The following is a 24735-nucleotide window of genomic DNA, read 5'->3' on the forward strand; positions in this document are numbered from 1 at the left end:
TGCTTTAGTCAAAGTTGTCTTTGATCAGTGGCTTCTGGTGATGTGGTAAAGCAATATTTTAAAAGTGTGATTCATCTCAATTTGAGTTTTCCATGCTCTTGAGTCTGTGATAGAAACATGATGGGCACCACTTTAAGAGCAGAGAACTGTGAGGAGCAAACATTACGTTATAAGAAGTTTAGTAACTTCTTACTTTATATCCAATGTATAAATATGTGAGTGCTTGAATGTATAAATATGTGAGTGCTTGAAATACGAGTTCAGGGGTCAGATGGAGGCCAACTACAGCCAGACATTTTGCCTTTCTGCCATTGAACATTTTTTTAAAAAACCCACAGGAACCTATTTTACACCAACACATTTCCATCTAATACATGTACCATACATGTAGCATGAGAGTTGTTCTGTAAAAAAAACTGTATTAACTCGGGTACATCTTTTTTTACATTCTAAGGAATAGAAAATGCTTCCAGATTTATTCATCTGGTGCTGTGGCCAGAGTCCCAAGCTGTGTGTGTTAGCATTGTAAAGTTAGCAGAGCAGTAAATCAAGCTCATGTTGGGACCTCATCAGCCCCTCGCCTCTTACGAGGACTGGATGCATCAATTTCCTGATCGTATGGTGCATTTCCCGAAGCTTTAAAACATTATGAGAAGCTGATAAAAATGTCTCTCCGATTATGAGCCTATTAAAATTATCTAGACAAAATAATATGGGGCAGCCACCCAGAGGAGGAAAGCTAGTGAACTGCACCATTGGCTGGAGGAAAACTGGTTTCATATCAGACTGATTTTAACTATGAAAAATCTCAATATTCTCTAAATTTCAAACATTACCCAACCAAAAGATGCAAAATACACAAATAAGGAAGCAGACATAAATCAAGGAATGGGATGTGTTACACTTAATATAGTTTTAGAGCATGATAGTGGATTGGAGGTGAGAATTCTGAGAAAGTACATCAGCTAAGATTTGGTGAGTTATAAATCATAACTAATTAATGTATATATTAAAACTGCTAAATGTTCACATTTCTATGTGAATATTTAAAATGCTTACACATTTCAGATAAGTTACTACTTCCTGGTAATCAATTATCAAGTACATTTTTACAGCATGCTTCAGCAAGAAGGCAGCTCAAAGAGATTTAAATCATAAAAACAGAAATACAAAGTTGTAAAGACATCACACAGTCAACAATTGAGAAAACCAGCAAATATTACATTTCAAAACACAACAAATCATGCATTCTTAAACATAATCAGGGAAACTTGACTGAGTCAATTTATTCAATACATAATGCAATAATAAAGCAAATCAAAATTTGCATGTGTTAATGCACTATCAGCTACAAATTTACTCTTACTATTTCTAAGCTTAACAGACAGATCTACCATCCCTTGGAAGATGACACTTGCAAGTAGAATTCTTTCCGTACCGTGATTTATAGTTTTAGTTGTGTGCTGAAGTCAAACTTTACTGCTAACACCATAAAGATTTGGGGAATGCTGCAAGACCGTCATGTGGCTAAAGAAACACATTTAAAAGAGGAATACTAGACTATGTCTCTTTAAAAATATTTGTGGGTGCTTTTACCATTTTCTATATAAACAATAAAACAAAACACTTTCAAATGCAAGATATGAACATGCTGGTACTACTGGGAAAGTACAATTTAAATACTGAGTAAATAAAAACAGATATTGCAGGAAGAGTACAAATAGAAATGGATATAATTTGGTCACTGGATGTTGGATGCTAAGGATCAAATTGCAATGTTTGTCTAAAGGTGCTTTTAATAGTCTCTCACTGTTTGTGCATTTGTGAAGGTGAATGTTTATTTAAGTAAATTATGATTGTGGATGCTTTAGATCAAATTTCGGTTGGAAATAGAAACAACATAGCCTTCCTGGCTCCAGTAAAGGCTGAACATGCGATGGGATGCAATAATGTGCCTCTTTATTTAAGTGTTTCTGGACAGTGACTGGCAACTTCTCCCTTCTCTTTAAATAATACATCTACTCACAATGACTAAATGTAGTATCAGAGGCTTTAATAGACAAACATGTTTCACGCTATAATCGTTAACTTTAAGTACGTTTTCTTCACGTGATATGATATTTTGAGTACTATTGTTATCTGACCACTTCTAATTATAAGACAATATGGATTAAGGCTTTTAGTTCTACTGTGTCTGCAGCAAAAACTGTCAAAGATGACAGTTTATTGTCTATTGGATGAAGTATTAACCTTCATTCAATGGACATTATTGTCATTATTTCCACCCCAGTTTCTCAAATCAATATCAGCCATTTCAAGACAGCTTATTTTGTTAATTAACGTTGTCGGGAAAGTAATTGCTATGTTCAAGTCATCAAGAATCAATTACTGGAGGTCTAAATCAGTCTGAAATTATAAGTGCATGAGACAGCACACAGAAGACTGCACAGATGTTTATGTTTGTGCGCGTAGAGACTTATCTCCCCAAAAAACTTCTGCAGTTCAGCATTGCACCTCTAATAAGAGAATAACAATTTAAGGATGCCACACCTTAAACATTCATGGCTTCTAAGCTGCAGGGCATGTTTTCACCTCCAATCTAGAGCCAAACTTGCATATCAAGACTGAAGTTGAAAAAGACCTTTACTAAGTATTCAACCCACCCTCCTTCACCGCCCACTTGACCTCTAATGCCTCTGGAGTCATCACTGACATGAAAAAAGCCTAAATGGCTTTTGGCAGTCATAGGGTCTGAGCTGAAGTAAAGCATCAAGCATTGCTGTGCAAGCTGCAGGAAGGATCTATTACAGTTAAAAAAAAATAGGGGAAGGCACAGTGTGACCAGAGTGCTGTCTGAAAGAGAAGGGAACAGGTAGGTGGTCCACAAAATGAAGGCTTGATCAGAAATTTTACAGAGCAGGAGAGTAAAAAAGATATATATTTTTGCATGTTTCCACATGCTAATATCCAGATCAATGCTTCATGTTGAATGATGATGGGATAGAAAATAAGTGCACTAATCTAGGCAATTGCAGTGGAACTGTAGAAAAAAAAAATCCTTGTCCAAGAATCAAGATTAACGCTTTAAACTCAGTACCTTCCACACCTGGCTTTACAGTGAAAAGTATTTTAAAACATAATTCATCATTCATTAGGCTGTAGATTAAATGTTGCATATTTGCTTCTGATACTTGAAATCACCTTATGCTGGTTATTGAGCTTAAATTTCACACTTTTAAAGAGGTTGGACCAGTGGTCAAAGATGTGAAGCTGTTGAATGACTAAGTTTAGATGAATGTATCAATTCAATTGTAACCTGAGCTTTAGGGACCAAGAAGCAAGAAGTGGACTGTAGTTTGGCAAGTGATCAATTTCTTTTGACGTTGAAAAATCTGCAGAGCTGTGATTCATGCTGTCTTCTCCATGCATCTTTAGATGGTACCTATTAAATATATGCATATCAAGATCATCATTAGGAACATAAATGTCTTCAATGCAATTAAATAAAGCAAATAAAAAATTCTAAAAGGGAGAAAATACAATTATTTTTTTTTTTTTCAATTTGACATCATGCTATTTTTGAACACATGAGCAAATCCAAAGGGAGGTTCAGGTAGCACCATTAGCGCTCATTTGTCACCAAAGGTCTTACCACTAAGCTGAGTTTTGTGAGTTACATTGCTCTAGCCACTCTCTGTGTTGTTCACTCTGCTGCGATCACTGACATGTTGGAGAAAAAAGGCAGGGAGCGACATCTGAGAAGTTACTAGATGCCATTTTCAGAGTATGTGGTCAGTGGTGCAGTCAGCTGAAGTGGGTGGAAGCTGGATGTCACGTACTGCTATTATATGAAGTATGTTCTGACTTTGTGTTGTGCAATGACTTCAGAGACTTTTCAGAAAACTTTTCTTTTAAGATGTTGTTTGTTCTTTTTCCAAGAATCGGTAAAGCATATAGGAAGGAAAATATTAAGAACATTATCCAATGCTATTTATGTACACATTAATGTTTTTAGATGTGTGTTTACTTTAAAACATGTCACTAAAGTGCATACAAAATTATAAAGTTTTTGTCCACAGCAAATAAAATCCAAGTCCAATATTGCTTGGTGTCAACTTTGCAGTCAAAACTGTAAAGTCAAAACTGTAAACTTTATCATTTGAAATTTATTAATTTGAATTATTTGAAATTATTATTTCAAATAATTAAATTATTTGAAATTAATTCAATTAATTGAATTAATTTCAATTCATTCATTTATACAATGCCAATTGATAATGAATGCCAGAAGGCATTCATGCATCTTTAAGGCTTCACTAAAATATTTGGTTATACAGAAATATTTAACAATTTCCATCAAAATATAGAGGCACATTCAAAGTCAATGAGTGTAATGTCAAAAATGATGTTTTCACTACTTATTGAGAATTGCACGTTTTTGAGAAGCTGTTTTCAGATTAAAATCAAATAAATTTAATTTCACATTGTTTTCTTTTTCTTTCACAGATGTCTGTCTCATTTTCGATCAAAAACAGACTTTTCAGGAGAAAGTAATTCTTGATTAAAATATATACTTGAATCTGTCATGGGTGAAAATGATTTTGGGCTAAGTAAGTAATGTTAAGATTAGATTCAACATATAATCTTGAGTGTTGTGATTGGCCAGAAAGAAGCTTACATAACAGAGAGAAACAAAAACAGAGCTCCTGAAAATTTAAATTCAACATCAGCACTATCTACCATTTGTTCATCTATGCATCAAAAGGACTGTCACTGAAAAAAAAAAAATCACAGCACAGCATATGCAGTTTGTCAAGTCTTTATACAACAATACATGACCAAAGAGATGGTTAGAAGAGATACAGATAAACCCTATATCTCTTGCTTATATGTATCTTTGGATGTAAACATTATGAGTTTCCCTGCTTTTTTATTTAACATAGTAATTATACAGCAGAAAAACACGAAAAGACTAAAAAATATGCTTCAATCTGGACAGATGAGACTAAACTGGATAGAGTGTAAATTCCAAACCAATTAATATGGTGTCATTCCAAACATAAAAAGAATAGGTGTTTAGAGAGGCATTTCGATTGTAATACCTGCTGCCCAGATAGCTAGCCATCATTAGTATTAAAAAAGGTTTACAAATTAACACTTGTATACATCACATAAAGCTAATCCGAGCCTCAATTTCCAGAATAAAACGAAACACACTGATGGCTTTTGTCAAAATTCATGTGATGGGAAGAATTTTAGTCAGTTCATGTCATGAAGCTACAGATGACTTCAGTACGCAGAGCTCTGCCAAGTTGTGCATATTTTCGAGGGCATTGTACCAGCAAATGTTGTCTTTTATACCTCAAAATAGCTTCTCTTATAGCTTTTTTGTTCTAAAAATATGAAAATTCATTTTAAATGCCCAAACACTGCCACTTTATGTAGTTTTAGATATTCAATTTTTCTTCAGGCATCTTTAAGGCTTCACTAAAATCTGTGCTTAATTTACAGCTGCCTGTAAAGACCTCATGAGACAGGAACTCAGATCATGTTATGACCAACAGTTACTGTAAATAACACCAGCTGCTGCCTCTTACTGTCAGGTTTAGGTAACTGCATTCAGTGGACAAGAGTGGTATAACTAAAAAGCCTTTTTGAACTTGAGGTAAAAAAAAAAAAAAATCCAAAAATGGCAGCTATTTCTGTAAGAATCTTTGAGTGGTCTGTGCTTATATTTTCAAAGACAATTCATTAATGAGAAGATATAAGCCATCTCTAAGTTAAGGTTGTCTCCTCAAAGTCTGGGGAAAATATGAGATATGTATGTATGAGATGCTAAGGGTTTTTGTTCTATCTCTCTGTCTTTTGTTCAGAGTCCTCTGAATCTGCTGATCTGAAGAGGAAATAAAGATGTTGAAGAAGACAAAGGTGGCCGATGAAACTGCCACTGGGCAGGCAGGTAAGTGCAGAAGTCAGCCAAAGGTTGGTATTCCAGCTGCCTCTTCCTACATTTTCTTTTAATCCAGAGACCATCAACATGATTCAACTTAACTACACTTTATAAGTAAACTTCGTAGTCATTTAAGATTGCAACCAAGAATCAAATATGGACAAGACATACCCAAACAAACAGCAACGACAAAGAAGACAGTACCAATATTGTCTCATCTTGAAAGATCTTTGAAGAGGTGGAACCCAACATTTTTGGCTAATGCCGTGAACAGAAAATAATTGCAGAGGAAATACAATCAAGTGGAGGAACTCCAACTGTCAGTGACAATTTATTTGCTCTTTAGCCTTTAATGCCAAGATATCTCACCAAAGAAGATACGGACAGAAACAGTGATGAGATCACCTAATTTATCCATCACAAAGTCAAGAAACAACTATCAAGTTACACCAGTGAGAACTACATTCTGGTTAAGGTGCTTTTCTCTTTCCCAAGAACAGAATCACAAAAATTTTGTCAAAGAAGATTGGTGGTTACAGGTTGGTTTAATTCAAAGAAAATCATCACAGAAAACCTCTGTGTTCCTGATGAAATGTGGAAAATGTTGAACGTCCAACACATGACCTAATGGCAACATGGGAGGCAATGCACCACATTAGGGATGCTTTCAAATAGTCTCGGAATTGAAACATTATCTTTCTAAAATGGATTTTTTTACAACCTCCTTTTCTCCAAGAAAAAACTGAATTAATCTCAAGCACCAAGCAGAAATCATCCTGAGAAGTCTGCAATGTGGAAATATGTAAGAAAGCTTCGTGTTGAGCCTTAACAGTTGCACGAAACAACTCTTCCACGCCATATGATAACATGCTGCATTATCTTTTGTCTATTACTAATTGTTTTTGTTGTGTTGTCAGTCTCTGCATATTTGATCTGCAGATATTCTGTGTTGTATTTGTCCACCCAACCTTGGGTTACAAACTGTATATATTATGTGGTCCCTTGTGTTTCTTCTGTGTTCTTAATCCTGTCAAAGTTCCAACCTGCCATGGTTCTTCTGTCAGGATTTATATTTACCTGTCCTGTGCCTTCTCCTTCTGTCATGTTGCGTGTTAAATCGACGGTTCTGAGGGAGTACACCAGGACGACAAAGGTATGCAAGAAAAAAAAAGATAATCGAAATACAAATTAATAATTTTCTGCACGCATGACGCCATGCTGGTTTTTGTTGCATGAAAAATTACATCTTCATTATCTTCATCTTCTCTGTCCTCAACTTTGAAAGGTGCTTTCCAAAAAAGGATGACAAACCTTTCTGTGGCACAATGGATGCATTTCATTGTGTCAACCTTCATTCCATGTGAAAACGTGTTACAAGAAGGCGCTCTGAATGATTGTGATGTCTCTACTTTAGCTTGAGAGTGGATGGGAAAATTCCACTTTTTACTGAATCTTGAATCCAGATCTGTCCTATACAAATGTGACCTTCAAGCTCAACACAGGAAACTATATTGCTGGAAACATTACATAACATGACAATCCAGAGAAAGTGACAGATACAATAAGCTATTGTCATTGTCATTAAGCTCAAAATGAGTCAAATTTTGGATTGTTTACCCACAGCAATCCAAAATTATAAATGATTGTTTCTCAGAGAAAAGATAAAAAGAGCAAACTGAAAAAAAAGAAATAATAATAATTACTTCCGAGACGTTTGACCTTTTTATGTTTTCTGAAATAGCTGTAATGAAGTTACTCGGATACAAAAACTATAAAACGTGTAATAATTTTTTAACCCCTACATTAAAGGCTTATGATAAGCAGCTTACCTGACACCCCTGACATAGACAAGTCTTGTAAAATAACTGATATCCTTGAATGTTTTCACAGTTTCCAACCTGTAATGTAATTTATATGGATGATCACATGGTTTTTACAAATAATTTCCAATAAAAATTTGAAAAGTGGAAAATACAATTTGAAAATCAATTTTACTCTTATACCACTACATAACATACAGTCCATAATTGCTTTAAAAAGTCACATAATAAAGGAACAAACAGTCATTTGAAATTTAGCTACAACATAATTACAACTTTCAGGACTTTGTTACAAATTTGCTAAAAAAACAAGAAAAAAACATTTTGAGTTTAGATTGGGCCTAAAAATACAACCCGACCCACCTAGACCCCATAAACATTGTGTCCAAGCCTGATCCAACCCAAACCCAGAGGACAGTACCCAAAGTACCCCAACATATTATTTTAAAATGCTACCAGTTTGAATTTTTTTCCAGATCTCTGATTTTGCTCTTCTACTTGCAACTTTAAAATAAGAGCAACTATTCCCATTTTTAGTTTTTATTATCTTCCTCCTCCATCTGTCACTTTTTGCAACTGCAGGGTGAAAATGTTCCATAAACCTACAATTTGAAAGCCAAATACCCCATTACTAACATATGGCACAATCAAATCTTTGATGTAGAAAAAGATGTTTAAATTATATTCTGAATTTAACAGGGAGCTAATAGAAAGAAGCTAAAATAGGATACATGTGATCTTGTCTTTTACGTTGTGTGTCATCTCATTGGTTGTAATCCTAGATGTGTCTCGGAAGCCTGTTTTCTTTGTAAACAGATTACTGATAAATTTAGGAATATTGGTATCAAAATAGGATTATTCCTAATTTATATATGATTTATGTTTGTCTCTGGGGACAATAAAACAACAGCAAAAAGAATTTCACATTTTTCTCCAGAAAAAGCTTCGGCAAGCTTTGCTTTGCATTTTGACATCCACTGATGAAAAAATGAAAAAACAATAAGAGGTGAGGTAGAGCAAAAACCCAAGGTTTATTAAGTTTGTCCTGAACCCAGGGTTAAAGATCTAAACGTTAAAGATCTAAACATTTTTAATAAGTTCTGTTTCCTGAAGCAGGAAGTTAGTGGCAGAGAAATTTCACAAAGACTCACTCTTATCAAAGATTTGGCTTTGTTTGTTTTTTTCTTTCGGTAAATTTGGGAAAGTGACTCCTTTGCTCATACCACTAAGCAAAGGAGAGTTGGAGAATTCTGAATATACATTAATAGCATATTACATTTGAAGTTTCAAGACCAAATAATTCATTATACATTTCAGGGTAAAAAGAAAAACAGTGAATTTTCTTTTTAAATATATTGTAGTTCATGCATGAGCTGTGAATCTTGTAAAACAGAGGTAGTTCTTACTTAAAAACTACCTCTGTTAACCCAAGTATGAATATAGATTATGTTCTTGTTAAAAAAAAGAAAGATTTAATAGTTTATCTTGCTCTTTCACAGTAAGCATTTTCCATTAACTCTGCTTAGTGCTACTCTGACCTCTGATAGGTCAGAGTAAACCAAATGCAAAAAGAAGCAAAGTAGGTGGGAATGGAAATTGAACAAGTTATATTTTATCCCAGTGTTGTTGGATTGGTAAAAACCAGGAGAGCGAGATAATTATATATATATATATATATATATATATATATATATATATATATATATATATATATATATATATATATATATTAACTGGGTCAAACAATGGCAACTTACCAAATATCCATTCACTTCACGACTGAGCTAGAAAAAATAAAACTACCAGGTTAGTAAAATGGAACAAAATGTAGTGAAAATCTTTTGTGGGTATGTATAACAGCATGTTTGGGTCACAATTTGTTCCGCTTTAGTGGCATTTTCCCAACATGATCACACTCTTTTTGGGTAAACATACATGCCTGATATCTAGGGCCCTCTCACACCAGATTAAAACTGCACAATGGCATAAAAACCTTGTAGGGTCTGGGAGAGTTCATCTGTTAAATATTAAAAGCACAGTAAGCTTCACACGAGAGTCCCCCGACTGTTTTGAACTTTGACAACTTATGTAAGGAAATAAGTTGTTGTGGTTTCTAATTGTAATGCCAGCATAGAAGTCCTTGAAGAGGCATGAGGGAGTGTAATGGCACCAGTAGCAGTGGAGAAGTGGAGCAAGCACAGCTGTGAGGCTTGTTCCTCTGAGAAGTTGAAGCTGGACTGGCCATGCTGACCTCTTGCTAAGGCTAATTTAATTCTCTAATATAACTGTTATGTGCAGTGCATCAAGCCACAGCCCTGGCTTCAGTCAACGGGATATAAGCAGGCAGCTGTAAGGATATAAGCAGGCAGCTGTAAGATATAAGCAGGCAGCTGTAATGAACAATTTGTGTTTTCTTTGTTAGTGCTATAGAAGTGTGTTGAAACCCCCTTGGACAAATAAATTAGTAAGTGTTTGGTTCATTGCTGGAGAATGATACCCAGTTAGGGAGAGGATTGCACACCTCTAAATTCTCCCCAGGCTGTGATTATTGAACGACTGGAAAAAGAATTGAGTTTTTCAGGCTGCACTTTAAATGCATCATTTTGCAGTTTTACAGTCTAATTTTACAACACACAGTTGAACTCAAATCACAACCTAAGGCTTTAGCGGCTTGGCTTGACTGATTCACAAGTATCCTAATGGAGTCTTGTAGATTACAGTATGTGCTCCAGATGGCACACTTATTAGTGAACAGCAGTCTGTTCAGACTGCTTTTAACATGCTGAAAACACTAAATGTGCTTCATTCTTTACAGTAAGGTTGAATCTGGCAGTGGAAACCTCCAATCTTTACAGGAAAATTGGACAGTTTGTGACAAGAACCATTTTTCTAGACAAGTGATTCTCATGTACTGTGGTAGGAAGCAGAAGACAAAAATAAATCAGATCAGGAGAGATAACATAGCCGCATTCTGACTAACTTTTAGTTAAAAGAAGATTTTCCAAATTTTCTGCAATCCATATATGTGTGGACTCTCGTGGAGCTCTTTCAGACCACACAGCAGTTGTAGCCTGGTGCGAGTAGGCTTTAAAAAGAAAATCATACATCCTGCTAATTTTTGTTTTGTTTTCATTATGAAATTAATTTCAGTGCGAGCCAACTGTCTTTTTTATGTCATGTACCTGAAGAAGCAAAGAAAATAACTATTTCAAATACACATTTAAATGAATGTGTGCTTATTTTTGCACTTTACTTGGTTTTGCAACATTATGTTTGTAACCTTATTGACTGATTCTTATTTGGTTCGTTTAGGCATCAAGAAAAAATCAAAAGTGCCTGGTGTCATGATTACACAGTTTATGGAGGAACTTCCTGAAGGAAAAACAACTCCAGATTTCACACGGAAACCCATAGGCCTTACTATCCAAGAGGGTAAGATTTTTCTCTCTGCAAATATGAACTATGTTTTTAAGATGACCTGGAAAGGAGCAGAATGGTTGGGGACAGATATTCTGAGCTCAAAGTCTTGAAGGTCCAGGTTTAAGAACCAATACACCCCTTTAAAAAAACACTCAAAACACTTGCACATGTGTGTTCTCTGCAAGAACTAGACATTTTGGACAGTTTTTTTTATTTTTTATTTTTTTTGTCAAACTGCAACCTTGCCACAATTAACAGCTGAAAAATATTTGACAATATTTTGATGTCCTCTCTAATTACATTTTAAGAGATCATTATGCTTACCCTCACTTAGGTCTCTTAGAGAGCTTACCATCTCGCGCACCAACATCCTAAACATTACAGAAAGTATGTCCTATTAAACAAGAACCTTGAGCTGAGATATGATTATGTTCCAGGAACAATCCGTGTCACAATTATATTAAATACTTACTTAACTACTGCTATATCCATAAACACATATTTTTGGGAGAGTCAGGATCTGATGTCAGCCAGTCAAAACAAACTATTACATAATTCATTTTTGTAAATAAATAAATACATTAAAAAAATCCTAAATTGTTCAATTAAAACGATCTATATTTACTCATTTGAATAATATGTCTAATATGTTCATTTCTTTATAACTTGACTGTAATAGTGATATGTTGCAGGCAAATTTGCATACTTTAAAGCCATTGTGGTGGGAGATCCAACACCTACTGTAACATGGAGCAGAGCAAATGGAGAAATCATTTTTCACCCTGATGTATGTCAACAAAAATATGATCCGGCATCAAATGAACATACCCTCGAGGTAAGTTTTAATAAAGCAAAAAATACAAATTGCTGTCATCGACAATAAATATAAAACTTTAATAAGTAACAATGAAACATTGACAGTATGACTAAAAAAATAATCTGATGTGTCCTCTATTTACCGTTGTTCTAGTTCCCTAAGGTAGCTCCAGAAGATGCCGACACCTACAAGTGTTTTGCAACCAATGAATATGGGAGAGCTGTTTGCACCGTTATTCTGAATGTTATTGAAGGTATGATTAACTGTGTAAAACTAAGGTTGTTTTATTCTGCTAAAGGTACCTTTAGATCATGCGGGCACATTGTGAAGCAGAATTAAAGTTTTGTATTGTTTGTTCACAGTGGGATTCTCCAAGACCAAGGAACTTCAAAAGACTCAAGGAGAAGGTAAACCTTACACAACTAATATTTCCGCATATAAAATCATAACTGTTCTTTCATTTGCTTTATTTGTTAGTATGCTGATATACTAACCAATACATTCCAGGGTTTGAAAAGGCCTTAGGTTAATATTTTATTGCAGCAGTACATTACCACAATTTTTGACAAAATAATTATATCACTGTAATTACTTGGGTAATTTTATTCAGTGAAAATTCTGCTTTTCACTGAATTTTCACTGCTTTTCTGGCATCTCTTTCGAATCATGTAAAATAAATGTAAAAACTTTTCTTTTTTTTTTTTTTTACTTCGTCTAGACACTTTAATTTAGTGATCTATAATTATATTTAACTAGTTCAGGGAAACCGTTACATTTCAACAAAGATAGAAAGACATCCTATCATTTTTTGTTTTGTTTTGAGTCAGTGAAAATAAAATGTTAGTTTACATAAACTGTCCCACACCTTCCCTAGATGCAACGGAGTTCAGAAAAAGACTCAAAACACGGTAAGTAAAATGTAATATTTTTTATGGTAGCCTAGTACCATTTCAATCATAAAAAACTAATGTTGTAGTCGAGTTCCACACAAATAATGTGCCACTTTGCAGTAATCCCGATGGAACACGTGAGGAAAAGACAATGGATGCAAACGAAAAGGTCTGGGAAATCCTGCTTAGTGCAGAAAAGAAAGATTATGAGCAAATCTGTATAGAGTACGGCATCACAGACTTCCGTGGCATGTTGAAGAAACTTACTGAAATGAAAAAAGAGCGTGAAGAGGACATTGCACAGGTATAGTTCCTGCTGTTTCTTGTTTTCGATGAGTTATGATGTTCCCCAAAAAGCAAAAAAGTACTCTTGTATGATTTATTTTTTCTAATTATGTTCATGATTTACATTAATCTGCTTATTTTTGCTATAGTTCATCTCACATATCAGGACGCTTAAACCTGTAGAGGTCAAAGATGATGACTGTGCAACAATTGAGCTGGATATGGACCTCTTAGATTCTGGCAGCAAAATATTTCTGTACAAGGTGAAGCACACAGACAACCCTTGTTTATTTTGAGGAATTTTCATAAGCATAAACTATCATATAACTGAAAATCTCTGCAGGATGGTGTCATGGTACCATTCTCAAAGGAAGATGGAGAAGGAATGAAGCATAATTTAAAACAAGTTGGCAAAAAATATGTGTTCACAATCAAAAATCTAAGTAAGAATGATGCGGGGCTCTACTCTGTGGATGTTGAGGGAGTCAATGTATTTTCCACAGATTTTAAAGGTAAGAGCAGACTAGGTTTAAGGCAGTTTGAAATATTTGTGTTTGATCCTTTTTTTTACAATTCACAACATACACTTTAAGATGTACTGGCAAAACAAGGTAAGATTAGTCCCACTTTTTTATGTAGTGATAGTTTTGAAGAAATGCCATCTGACTCCAAAAACAGAATTGGCTCAAGGATACCTGCTTTGTGAAAGAAAAAAATGTTATTGACAGCAGTAAATCTTCTAATGGCAACACATAGGACAGGAACACTGCTAAATATATAAACTCTTAGCCAACAAAATATCCCAGATAAAAATCAAAGTAAAACTTGGTGTCAGCAATGTCTCCTTTATTGCTTTTCCAAGCAGACAAACTGGGATAAACATACAAAGATATAGTCATTAACAGACACAGAAACACAGTCACTGATTGCTTAACACAGAAACAGATATTTAACTGGTATGAAATTAAAATCAAACATCTGCTGGGAAATTATTTGCTTTTAAAATGTAAAATATCTCAATCAATGTCAAACTGATGTTTGCAAACAAAAGTGTCCATCAATTAGTAAATCGCTAAGGTGGCATTGAATTAAATGTGTAGAAGTAATGAAAGGCAATTATCTCCCTCTTCAAAACTCTGCAGTGCCTGAAGTTGACTTTGCTGTCAAAATTCAAGAGGTCAAGGCGGAAGAACGAGAGGACGCTCTCTTTCAGTGTGTACTCACTGCACCAATGAATGAGATCAAATGGTATGGAAAAAGCGCTCTGCTGACAAATAATGAGAAGCATGAAATCATTGTATCTGAAGATAAACTCATCCATAAGTTGATTGTGCGGGACTGCCTGCCTCTGGATGGTGGCATTTATGCTGCTGTGGCAGGAATCAAGTCTTGCAATGCCTGGCTTGTGATTGAGGGTGAGAAAACTTTTATTGCCCACTTTCAATGTTTGGAAATAAACTTCTGACCAATTGAAGATACCACAAATCTGAAGACAATACAGTTACAAGAGCACAATTCTGTTAATTTACTTTTTTTTTTTTTTTTTTTTTTTTTTTTGCAGTGGAGAAAGATCCAGCCAAAAAGGCCAAAAAGGCAGCACGGAAAACCACCATCGCTGGAGCCGGCAATGATGAAGAACTGCTGAGAATAGCAAAGGAACAGCAAGAAAGATATCAGAAAGAAATGGAAGAAAAAGCACAACTCGCCAAAAAAGCACAAGAAGAGAAGGAATTGGCGGATGCAGCTGCCCGAGCAAAGCAGAAGGCAGAGGCTGAGGCCAAAGCTGCAGCAAAGGCAGCGGCTAAAGCTGCAGCAAAGGCAAAGAGAGCGGCTGCAGGCAAAGATGGAGCTGTTAAGAAAACTAAGAAAAAAGTAGCTGGTGCTGGGGAAGGAGCTGCCGCCAATGGGGCCAGTGGGGCAACAGGGGGTGTTGTTGGTGTTGGTTCAGGTAGTGCTGCAGGTGGAGCTGCTGGAGCTACAGGCGGAGGCGGTGCAGCAGGTAGTCTAGTTGGTGCTGCAGGAGGGGGTGCAGGAGGTGCTGCAGGAGTTGGAGGGAGAGATGGGAGTGGAGCTGCAGGTGGGACTGGAGACATTGAGGGTGGAGATGAGGAAGGAGGTTCTGAGGTTGAAAGCGATGAGGATTTCTTTGAAGATTCAGATGAAGACATTGAGGGAGAAGGAGTGGGAGGAAAAGGAAAGGAAGGAGTAAAGGAAGGAGAAGGAGAAGAGGGAGGAGAGAAAGGAGAAGGAGGAGAAAAAGGAGGGGAGCGGAGAAAACGAGTAAGAGCTGGCCCACTGGTTCCTGATACTGTTATAGGTAAGAAACTAAATCATATAGTGAATATTATTTCCACTTCCACTACCATCAAATTAAATTTTTCTTTAGCTTCATCTTGGCCCAACAAAAAATGTGTAAATGTAGAAAATGCATTTTTTTTTATGTTGAGTTTTGGAAATACTTTATGAAAGTTTTCCAACAAAGATTGCAGATGTCATGAGTCTATAAACACCTAACATTAATCTACAATCATCTACTTTATTTACAAGTATTTTAAAATTATTACAAAAGTTTTGTATATAGAACAAAACTGTTTATGTTTTATGATAATAATTTTGTACAAAATTGTCTATCATTACTAATAGAGCATAAAGGATGAGACAAAATAGATCCAGAACAGAAGAGGAATTGTCTAAAAAAGTTTAACAAAGTTATTCCATTAAGCTTTTTTCTCCTCAGCTACAGAAACAATTAACTCACAATTCACAAATTAGCTGGTGAAAATCAAGCAGCAACTTGTTTTGGCCAGGCAGTGTATTTGGTATATTTAGGTTTTCTGTGTAATTAATGTACTTATATGTCTGTAAACATGTTTGTCTTCTTTGTGTTGTAAACCTCTTGTCTGTTTTATAAAAATTGTGAACAAATTGGCAGGATATAAATAGAAATGGTAGAAATCAATGAACTTTTATGCATGCTTGCTTTTATGAGTATATAAAAGCAAACTACACATTCCATGGTTGATTTTCTCCATGACCCTGTTTTCCATTTTAGTTTTTTCTGTTGCAATTTATCTTCTCACTACGATGATTTTCAATCTTTAATGTTTTTCAATCTTTAATGTTTTTTTGTTGTTGTTTTTATTAATGTTATTTGTCAGGATAATTCTACAGCAAATGAAAAAAATATTGACGATGCTATTTAAAATGAAATCATCTAAAATGAAAAGCCAATAACGTTGGAAGAAGATATGCCCGAGGTGAGAGTTGCATGGGCGAGCAGCAAGCTGTGATGATGAGGGAGCAGATGAAGGTGAGCCAGCAACAGCTGGCAAATGTTCAGGCAGTGCATGGCACATCCCAATGATCGAGCAGAGAGTTAGCGGTAAGATTGCAGAGTACTGCATTACTTGCTGCATGGAAGGTATCATCATTGCAAAAATTATTTAATGCATTGATAACATTTAGAGATACGGTATGTGGGTTAACAGAATAAATTCACAACCACTGGGCAAAAAGCTGTTTATCACCATAAATTTACATAAACTTAAAATACAAAAGACTTAATTAAATCATGATTGTGCCTTAGAGGAATGTTAAATATATCTGATTCCAATTTATGTTTTGTAATGTTTGTGGAGTATTGACTATATGTCAGTCTGTGAATATCAGAGACAGATTAGTCATTAACTGTGTTTTTTTGACCTGCAGGTTGGACATCAGCAGAAAATCATTTTGTTTGTCTCAATGTTTGTCTTTTGTGGACAATTTGAAAGCTTTTGTGCTTTGAACGCATCTCTTAACATTCCTGCTTGGTGTTTCAAATATTAATTCAGGATGAGTTGGTGCACTCAGGCAAATGATTTTAACACAGAGTAATAGACACACTGCTTAGGACAACTGAAATTGTCACTGTGTACATAAGGTTTTAACATATCAGAAAAAAATCAAGAAAAAGATGAGCTGACCTTGGAGAATGGTAATGCCCATAAATATTTATTTTCTACTTTTTGTACATTTACTAAGGACTGATTTTCCATCAGAGAAATAAGAAATTCTTCAAATGAAGAAGAAACTTTCCGTACTGAAAGGATGATTCCCTTTCTCAATGGCACAGAAGATTTTCTTTTAACCTTTAAGAACTCAACTTGTTAAACTGAAGAAAGTCTCAAGACAATAAGTCATTTTAGTTTCATGTTCATGAAGATGTCTTCAGTTCAAATGAGGAAAAAGACACTTTTTTCCTGACTTCATGCATGAATTCTATGAAATTTAAAACATTACTTGAGATGTAATATTTGGCAGGTAAGTCAATATGCATTTAAAGTTCAATTCAGATATTCACAAACACTGCTTTAATACAACATTTTCCCCATTACCGTCTGGCATGGTGTCATACTTTTTCTGATTAAGATCATGTAGGTTGACCAAAATTATTTCCACTTACAAAATGTTAAAAAAGTTTTTGTACTTTCTTCAAATTCAGAAGCTGACAACATCTTAGCATTTGATTTTAAAGTGTTTCTGACAGATGTGGTGAAACTGAGAAAGGGTTGGAGGCCACCTTACTCCCTCAGATTTTCTCGTGATTTGTTTAAAATTACATATATGCATAGTGATGGTAGGATATAGGAATTCTTGGATTTGAAGAAAGCAACAAAAAATAACTCCTAAAATGGAGAATATGCATTTTATGTCAGACAGTGAGAAAATATGGTTAGATATTTTTTTCTAGTTTTAGTTGTATTCATGTTTAGAAAGAAGAAAAGAAAAGAAAACATGATTGTAAAAGGAGGGTAATGCAAGCATTTATTAACTTACTTGCTTCTCAGACCCAGGCGTTCACTTTCACGCTGGACTTTCTGACTGCAAAGCCATTATTGGAGAAGCAGCAGAGTTAGAGTGTAAAGTAAGCAGTGAAGAGTGTGTAGGAATCTGGTACAAAGATGGAGCTGAGGTGAGTTCAGACCCCTAAAGCAGTCATTATCAGCAAATATACCTGGATGACGCTGAAGCAATAAAGGAGTGTTTGTATTTTTTCCTCCAGATTCAGTCATCTGAGAGTTTAACAATTTCAAAAGAAGGATGTTTCCACAGGCTGAAAATCCACAAAGTCACAGAGGAAAATGCTGGAAAATATAAATTTGAAGCCGATGGTCGAAAAACTGAGGCTGAAATTGCTGTCGAAGGTAAAAAACATTTCCATAATTTACCAGAGTGTGAATGCAAGTCTTTAAACTGAATTTTAAAAAAAAAGGTTTTGTGCATTTTCTTGGTTTCAGATCCCCCTCGATTTGATAAAGAGGAGCTAGAAGCATTTAAAGCTCCTGTGACGGTAAAGAAGGGACACAAAGCTACTTATAAGTTGTCTTACATTGGCCGGGAGCCAATAAAAGTCCAATGGTACCTTGAGGGTGAAGAACTTTCAAGTGAAGGCAATATAAATATTGAGACTTCAGATGGAACCAGTCGTTTGCTGCTGATGAAGCTGCAGCGCAAAGACAGTGGTGAAATCAAGATAAAGCTGAAAAATGTCTTTGGGACAATAGAGGCTGTAAGCCAGCTAAATGTACTTGGTAAGTATTTGACAAAAGTAACATTTAAGGATAACACATTCTGATCAACTAAAATACTATATTATCATACCGTGTCATATTCCGTCAGATAAACCTGGACCTCCAATGGGACCGCTGGAGATTGTTGAAGCCTCCTCCTCTGTAATTGATTTCAAGTGGAGACCCCCAAAGGACAGTGGTGGATGCAAGATACAAAACTACATCCTTGAACGACAACAAGTTGGACGGAACACCTGGAAGAAGGTCGGACCAATTGGTCCTGAGGCCAAGTATAGAGACTCCGACGTGGATCATGGAAGGAAATACTGCTATCGTATCAGAGTGGAGACTGAAATAGGAACCAGTGAAATGATGGAAACTGAAGATATTCAGGCTGGAACAAAAGGTGAGCTCAGGTTAAAGTTGTCAGTTTTTTTTTTGTTGTTGTTTTTTTTAGCAACCTGAAATAACCAATCTGTAGTGAAGAGCAATATAACTGAAACAATCAATGTTGTTCACAGAAGATGTGTTCTGTGCCTTAGAAGCAGGCTCATTATTCATATGTAACCATCCTGACTTTAATGTATGTTCTCAGCAGGTTTGACATACTCAATGAGAAAATAGTGTTAACATGAATATTTCCCCTGTGTCAAAATTATTGTTTTAAATTGTAAATGATCTGTGCTTTACCAAACTCCAAATTTTTTTAAATCTTACCCAAATAGTCAAAACTACACACCAAAGATTCCTCCATATAATCATTTATGAAACAAAAAAAAAATGGAAAACTTGACACTTAAACTTGATAATTGAAACTAATTTAAATTTAGTTTGCACGCGAAGATATTCAAATTGTGTAGATGTTCTTCTTTTCACAACTCTTCAGTTTTACTCAGTGATAACAGAATGTTAAATTTGACACCTGACATTTACATTTATGTAAATCAAAGAATTAAAAACATTATTACAAAAGCATGCTGACTCGTTGAAAAAAAACTTGAAACAAATGTTTGTTTTTTGGTGCATACAGCATATCCTGCAGCTCCATCAGCACCAAAGGTTGCCAGTGCTTTTAAGGACTGCATCAACCTCACCTGGTCCCCTCCTGCTGACACTGGAGGAACCAGCATTCTGGGATATAACCTGGAAAAACGCAAGAAAGGCAGCAACCTCTGGGGCCAAGTTAACCCCCCAAATGAGATTATTAAAGGTTACTTTATAGTTTTTCTATAATTTCTGTTAATTCTTAGTATAATGTTATATTTAAGGATAAATTAATCAAGAGTAGTCAATTTTCCTATTCAGGTAAAGGATTTGCAGTAAAAGATGTGGTTGAGGGTATGGAGTACGAGTTCCGTGTGTCTGCAATCAATGGCTCTGGAGCTGGTGAATTCAGCACTCCATCTGAGTTTGTTTTTGCCAGAGACCCTAAAAGTAGGTGGATGTTTACAAATATTGTGACAGAGCTGCCATTGTTAATCTACATAAAATATTTGTGTGACATTAAAAGTGGCACCAAATCATGTGTTTCAGAGCCTCCTGGTAAAGTGCTTGATTTGAAAGTGACAGATTCCACCTACACAAACCTGTCCCTATCTTGGAACAAGCCCAAAGACATTAAGGGAGAGGAGGATGAAGCAAAGGGATATTTTGTGGAAATCAGGCCTGCAGAAAACACAGACTGGGATCGATGTAATTCTAATGCAATAACCATGACTACATATACGGTAAAGGGCATGAAGTCAATGGCCATGTACTGGGTGAGAGTTATTGCTACTAATGATGGAGGTGAGGGAGTGCCTCAGGAGCTGGACAATTACATTCTCGCTATGCCCCCTCCTGGTAAGTACATTTGGACCTAAGTCAATCTCTAAAAATACATTTAAAGAAACAGCATGCAAAACCATGCACTGTCAGTTATCCTCTATTACTTGGGGGTACATTAAAGTTACAATAATTATTAGAAATTTAATTCAATTTAAACCAAAAGTCTAGTCATGTGAAGGCTCATCTTCCAAATAAGCTAAAAGGACAGAGACAGCTAAAACTGAACTGTGCATTTGTTAGTTATTTCCACATGGGTAGTAAAGTGGTCGAAAGCCTGTAAGCCTTTTCCAAAATAAAGATTTGAAAAACTTTACTTCATCTGTTTGTAAATGGATGAATTTTTAATTTCACCAAATATGGACAGCTTTGTTTTGATCATATTAATATTAAACTTTGTTGCATTGAAAGTGATAATTAAACATAGAAACTGATGTACCGTCGAGAGCAAAAATGCTACATTGCAGATTGCTTGCATGTAACTCTGCATAACTTATTCACTTTAATTAATCTTTTAATAGATACTTTGACATAACATTTTGGAGTGAAATGTGTTTGTCTTTTTTCAATTTGAATAAAAACAAAATTATTTTTATTCATTAAATAGTGAGACCACGATTCACAGATACCAAAATCCAGAGTTTCATGATTGTGAGAGCAGGAAATTCTGCAAGATTCACCATTAACTTTGAGGTATTTTATCAGATGACTTACAGAAGTTAATTCAGATCTATAAACTCCTGTAAGTAATGTTTTCATATTGTGTTGTAGGCTTCACCATGGCCAGAGGTAACCTGGCTAAAGGATGGCGTGCCAGTGTCTAAAAAGGTCACCATCAGCAATGCTGAGGGCACATCCCAGCTTTTGATTCCTTCAGCACAACGTTCAGATACCGGCATCTATACCATCATTGTCAAAAACATTGTAGGACAGGAAACATTTAGCATTGAAATTAGAGTCACAGGTAGGTTTAAAATAGTGGTCTTCTTTCTCCTTTGATGTATTATTCAGTAGAGTGAATAACAAAAATGTTGAACTCTAGATGAGCCAAAGCCACCAGGTCCTGTGGATCTCGATGAAAACGTGCCTGGCACAGTGACCATCTCATGGACCGCGTCTCCAGATGAGAAGCGGGATGACAGGCTGCACTACATGGTGACAAAGAGAGATTCAGTCAAGAGGTCTTGGAACACCATTGCAGATCGAATCTTCAACAACAAATTTACGGCCTGCAACATCATGCCGGGTCGAGAATACCAGTTTAGAGTCTATGCCAAGAATGACATGGGCTCCTCTAAACCATCTGAATCTCCAAAGTGGCTCATTCCTGCCAAAAAAGGTGACCAATCTGCTTTTCAGGTTTAGAAACATATTTTGCAACACTGTGCAACTAACCGTCACAAATCCTAAAGTAAAGGCAATATTTTAACAATTTCAAGCTTTCTTTTGTTGCTCAAATAGTCCTAAAGCTTCCCAAATATGTCACTTAAAAAGACAGATTTTAGCCCTTTTCCACATAAGAAGCTTGTCGTAAGAGACATTTTTGTACTAAAGTGTGAAGAATTGCTTCTTTATTTTTTTAAGTCAATAGTTATATCCTAAATAAATTTTTTATATTGATACTCTGCAGAAAAATTCACAGTGAAGATGCCAGAGTCCAAAGCCTGTGACTTGCAATGTCCTCCTAAGTTCCTTGTCCCACTGAAAATGCACACTGCTCCACAAGGCTATGAATGCTACATGAGCTGTGCCGTAAAAGGAGATCCAACACCTCGTGTGACATGGCTCCGCAACAACATCAGTCTGAATACCAACACCAACTACTTCATCTCCAACACCTGTGGGGTCTGCTCAATGCTAATATTAAGGGTGGGAACCAAGGATACTGGGGAATACAAAATTGTTGCAGAAAATGCTTTAGGAAGAGCAGAGAGTTCAACTAAACTCGCAGTCAGAGGTAAGTCCTTAGCAGAATGGTTTGCACAAGTGGAAAGATTACACATGCATCTCAATAAATTAGCATACAATCCAAAATTTTATTTATTTTAGTAATTTAAGTTTAAAAGTGACAGAAACAAACTGAAGGAAAAAAAAGTTTATTTTTATTCCTGAAAGATTATTTCTCACAGCTATAAAATACAAAACACGTAAACACAAAAATGTTTAATTATGGCTATTGTAATCTAGGGAGGACTGTTAACTTTATAATGTACAGCCAACAGTCATTGGGCCCCTTCTCAAGGAGAGCAAGACAAAATGAAATGCAAAAGAACCCACTTTTCACAGTGTGTCTGCATTCAAGCACATTCATATAAAGTTAAGTAGATGGAAACGTGAGGTAAAAAATAGCTGCACTTAACAACAAGGATAACGGCAGTCTCCAAGACGCATTCTTTTTCTGAAGCTAGTTAAGAAACTGGGACATCAAATGTTTTTAAACCAGTGCCAAATAAAAACCTGAAAGAATGTGAAGAAAATAACTCATCAGTTCCTTTAGTCATCCCAAGTTATGTTATAAACAGAAATTCATGACAAATGACCACTCTTCCAAGAATCGAGAGCACATGTCATACAGTTCATGGGTAGGCTTTTTGGAAGGACAGTGTCTTTTAGACATATGTGATTTATTAGTCCTATGCAATATTAACATTTTCAGAGAAACAGAATTTTAAGTTTTTAATAGATGTAAGGAAAATTAATTAAAACGGCAAGAAAAATACAAAATATAAAACACTGTGCATATTAAATATGAGTGAGTTATGAATTGAATTGAATTACTGAAACAATTGTAATTTACCAGTAAATAAAAATAAAAAATGGCTAACGATCTCCATTTTCTTTCTTTGCAGAATAAAGGAATCTACAGAAGATGCCACATAAGCCACGTAGTTGGAAATTGACATGCCTTTTACAATCAAGCAAATCCAAGATATGTGTAAAATGTACATGCAGTGTCACAGATGAAGCCTCATATCAAAATCTTATTGTGCAAAGTAAAATAAAAAAACATTAAAAATATGTTGCCACCATAGGTTGCGCTAGACTTTTTTGTTCTCTGTCATTTTGACTGTTGTTTTAGTTACCTCTGCGATTAACTTTGCATAAAGTCTATAATGTCTGCGCATGTGCACCAGTCAAGGGTGTTTTCTATAACCTGTCAAATGACCGACGGGCTTCAAACTTTCCTGTCATTTAAGAAAACAACAAATACAGAAAATATTCCTTTAACACGACCTCTGATTGCCACATATTATTCGTAGATCTAGTTTTATTTATTTAACTTGTTTTATTTTGTTAAACTAGAAGGCTGAATATACAAAAAAGAAATTATATATTTATTTTAACTATTTGCCACTTGAGAACCTGGAAGGATTTATTGATTTGATTCCATTTTAAATGACTGAATTAATGATTTTATCATCAAAGTGATATAATTTTCTGCCATTTCCCATTAGGCTGTTCTGTAACATAGATGGTTGCCATTGTTTTATTCTCCTGCAGACTTTGTTTTTGTTGCCTGTTTTCTGCTGTGAGTTTACCCAAGCATTATGTCAACTGTTATGAAATATGGTGCAAAGACAAAGCAACAGAAAAACAAAAAATATATTGATACATAAAAAGCTGTTTGTTTTGTAGGGTTTTTCTTTTGCTATAATCTAGTCATATGAGATAGGTTCTGAGCAAACATATCAGGCTGCTCAGGGCTTTATGGGGCTCCCACATGCTGCCAAGTTTTGAGTTCCTTATTTCTAAACATTAACATTTCACAGTGGGAACTCAGTAGGAGAAAATGACCCCTCTTGGGAGTGGTGAAAACAGGAGCTGTTTTAAAATTTGAAAGCATGCTGAACTTCAATTAAACATTACTATTAGATAACTCTAGATGTTAATAGGTCGTGAAAATGTTCATGTTTGTGCATGCAACGTTGCATGCTATTCATATGCCAATTTGTGTGAAAAGTTTTAATAGTCTCTGTAGCACTTTGAGATTTCTTTGAAATATAAGGTGCGTTACAAATAAAATTTATTATTATTATTATTATTATTATTATTATAAAAATTGAATTTTGCATTTTTCAACTTTTTAAAACTGAACAATGAGTTACTGAAGTATTTTAGACATACAAAAAATACATTATGCAGAAGTGTTTCCTAAAACTGATTCACTAAAAAGTAC

General features: G+C 35.3%; 1 protein-coding gene across 2 annotated transcripts; it reads left to right on the forward strand.

The window, feature by feature from the left end:
* The first annotated feature begins 2747 nt into the window (after positions 1-2747).
* Positions 2748-24181, forward strand: LOC129372862 (immunoglobulin-like and fibronectin type III domain-containing protein 1). 2 transcript variants are annotated; one of them, XM_055050399.1, is made up of 24 exons: positions 2748-2872; positions 5874-5959; positions 11083-11202; positions 11883-12025; positions 12161-12260; positions 12370-12414; positions 12882-12915; positions 13018-13201; positions 13332-13445; positions 13526-13694; positions 14325-14597; positions 14744-15499; positions 18012-18136; positions 18227-18368; positions 18462-18755; positions 18844-19140; positions 19765-19944; positions 20040-20168; positions 20268-20576; positions 21166-21251; positions 21330-21522; positions 21601-21897; positions 22189-22515; positions 23408-24181. In XM_055050399.1, exons 2-24 carry the CDS (start codon positions 5911-5913, stop codon positions 23410-23412), a joined length of 4371 nt encoding a protein of 1456 aa, XP_054906374.1. In that variant the 5' UTR covers positions 2748-2872; positions 5874-5910; the 3' UTR covers positions 23413-24181. The 2 variants fall into 2 exon arrangements, with proteins under 2 accessions (XP_054906374.1, XP_054906375.1); XM_055050400.1 differs by lacking the exons at positions 2748-2872; positions 5874-5959 and adding an exon at positions 5989-7103.
* The last annotated feature ends 554 nt before the right edge of the window (positions 24182-24735 follow it).

Source organism: Poeciliopsis prolifica, unplaced genomic scaffold (assembly GCF_027474105.1).
Source record: "Poeciliopsis prolifica strain line A6 unplaced genomic scaffold, Auburn_PproV2 SCAFFOLD030, whole genome shotgun sequence".
NCBI lineage: Eukaryota > Metazoa > Chordata > Actinopteri > Cyprinodontiformes > Poeciliidae > Poeciliopsis > Poeciliopsis prolifica.

Excerpts from the sequence above, each read along its gene's own strand:
- LOC129372862 (XM_055050399.1), top strand. The coding sequence starts at position 5,911 with ATGTTGAAGAAGACAAAGGTGGCCGATGAAACTGCCACTGGGCAGGCA. Across the intron at positions 12,026-12,160 it reads CAAATGAACATACCCTCGAG|TTCCCTAAGGTAGCTCCAGA; the intron begins GTAAGTTTTAAT and ends CCGTTGTTCTAG. Across the intron at positions 13,446-13,525 it reads GCAAAATATTTCTGTACAAG|GATGGTGTCATGGTACCATT; the intron begins GTGAAGCACACA and ends AAATCTCTGCAG.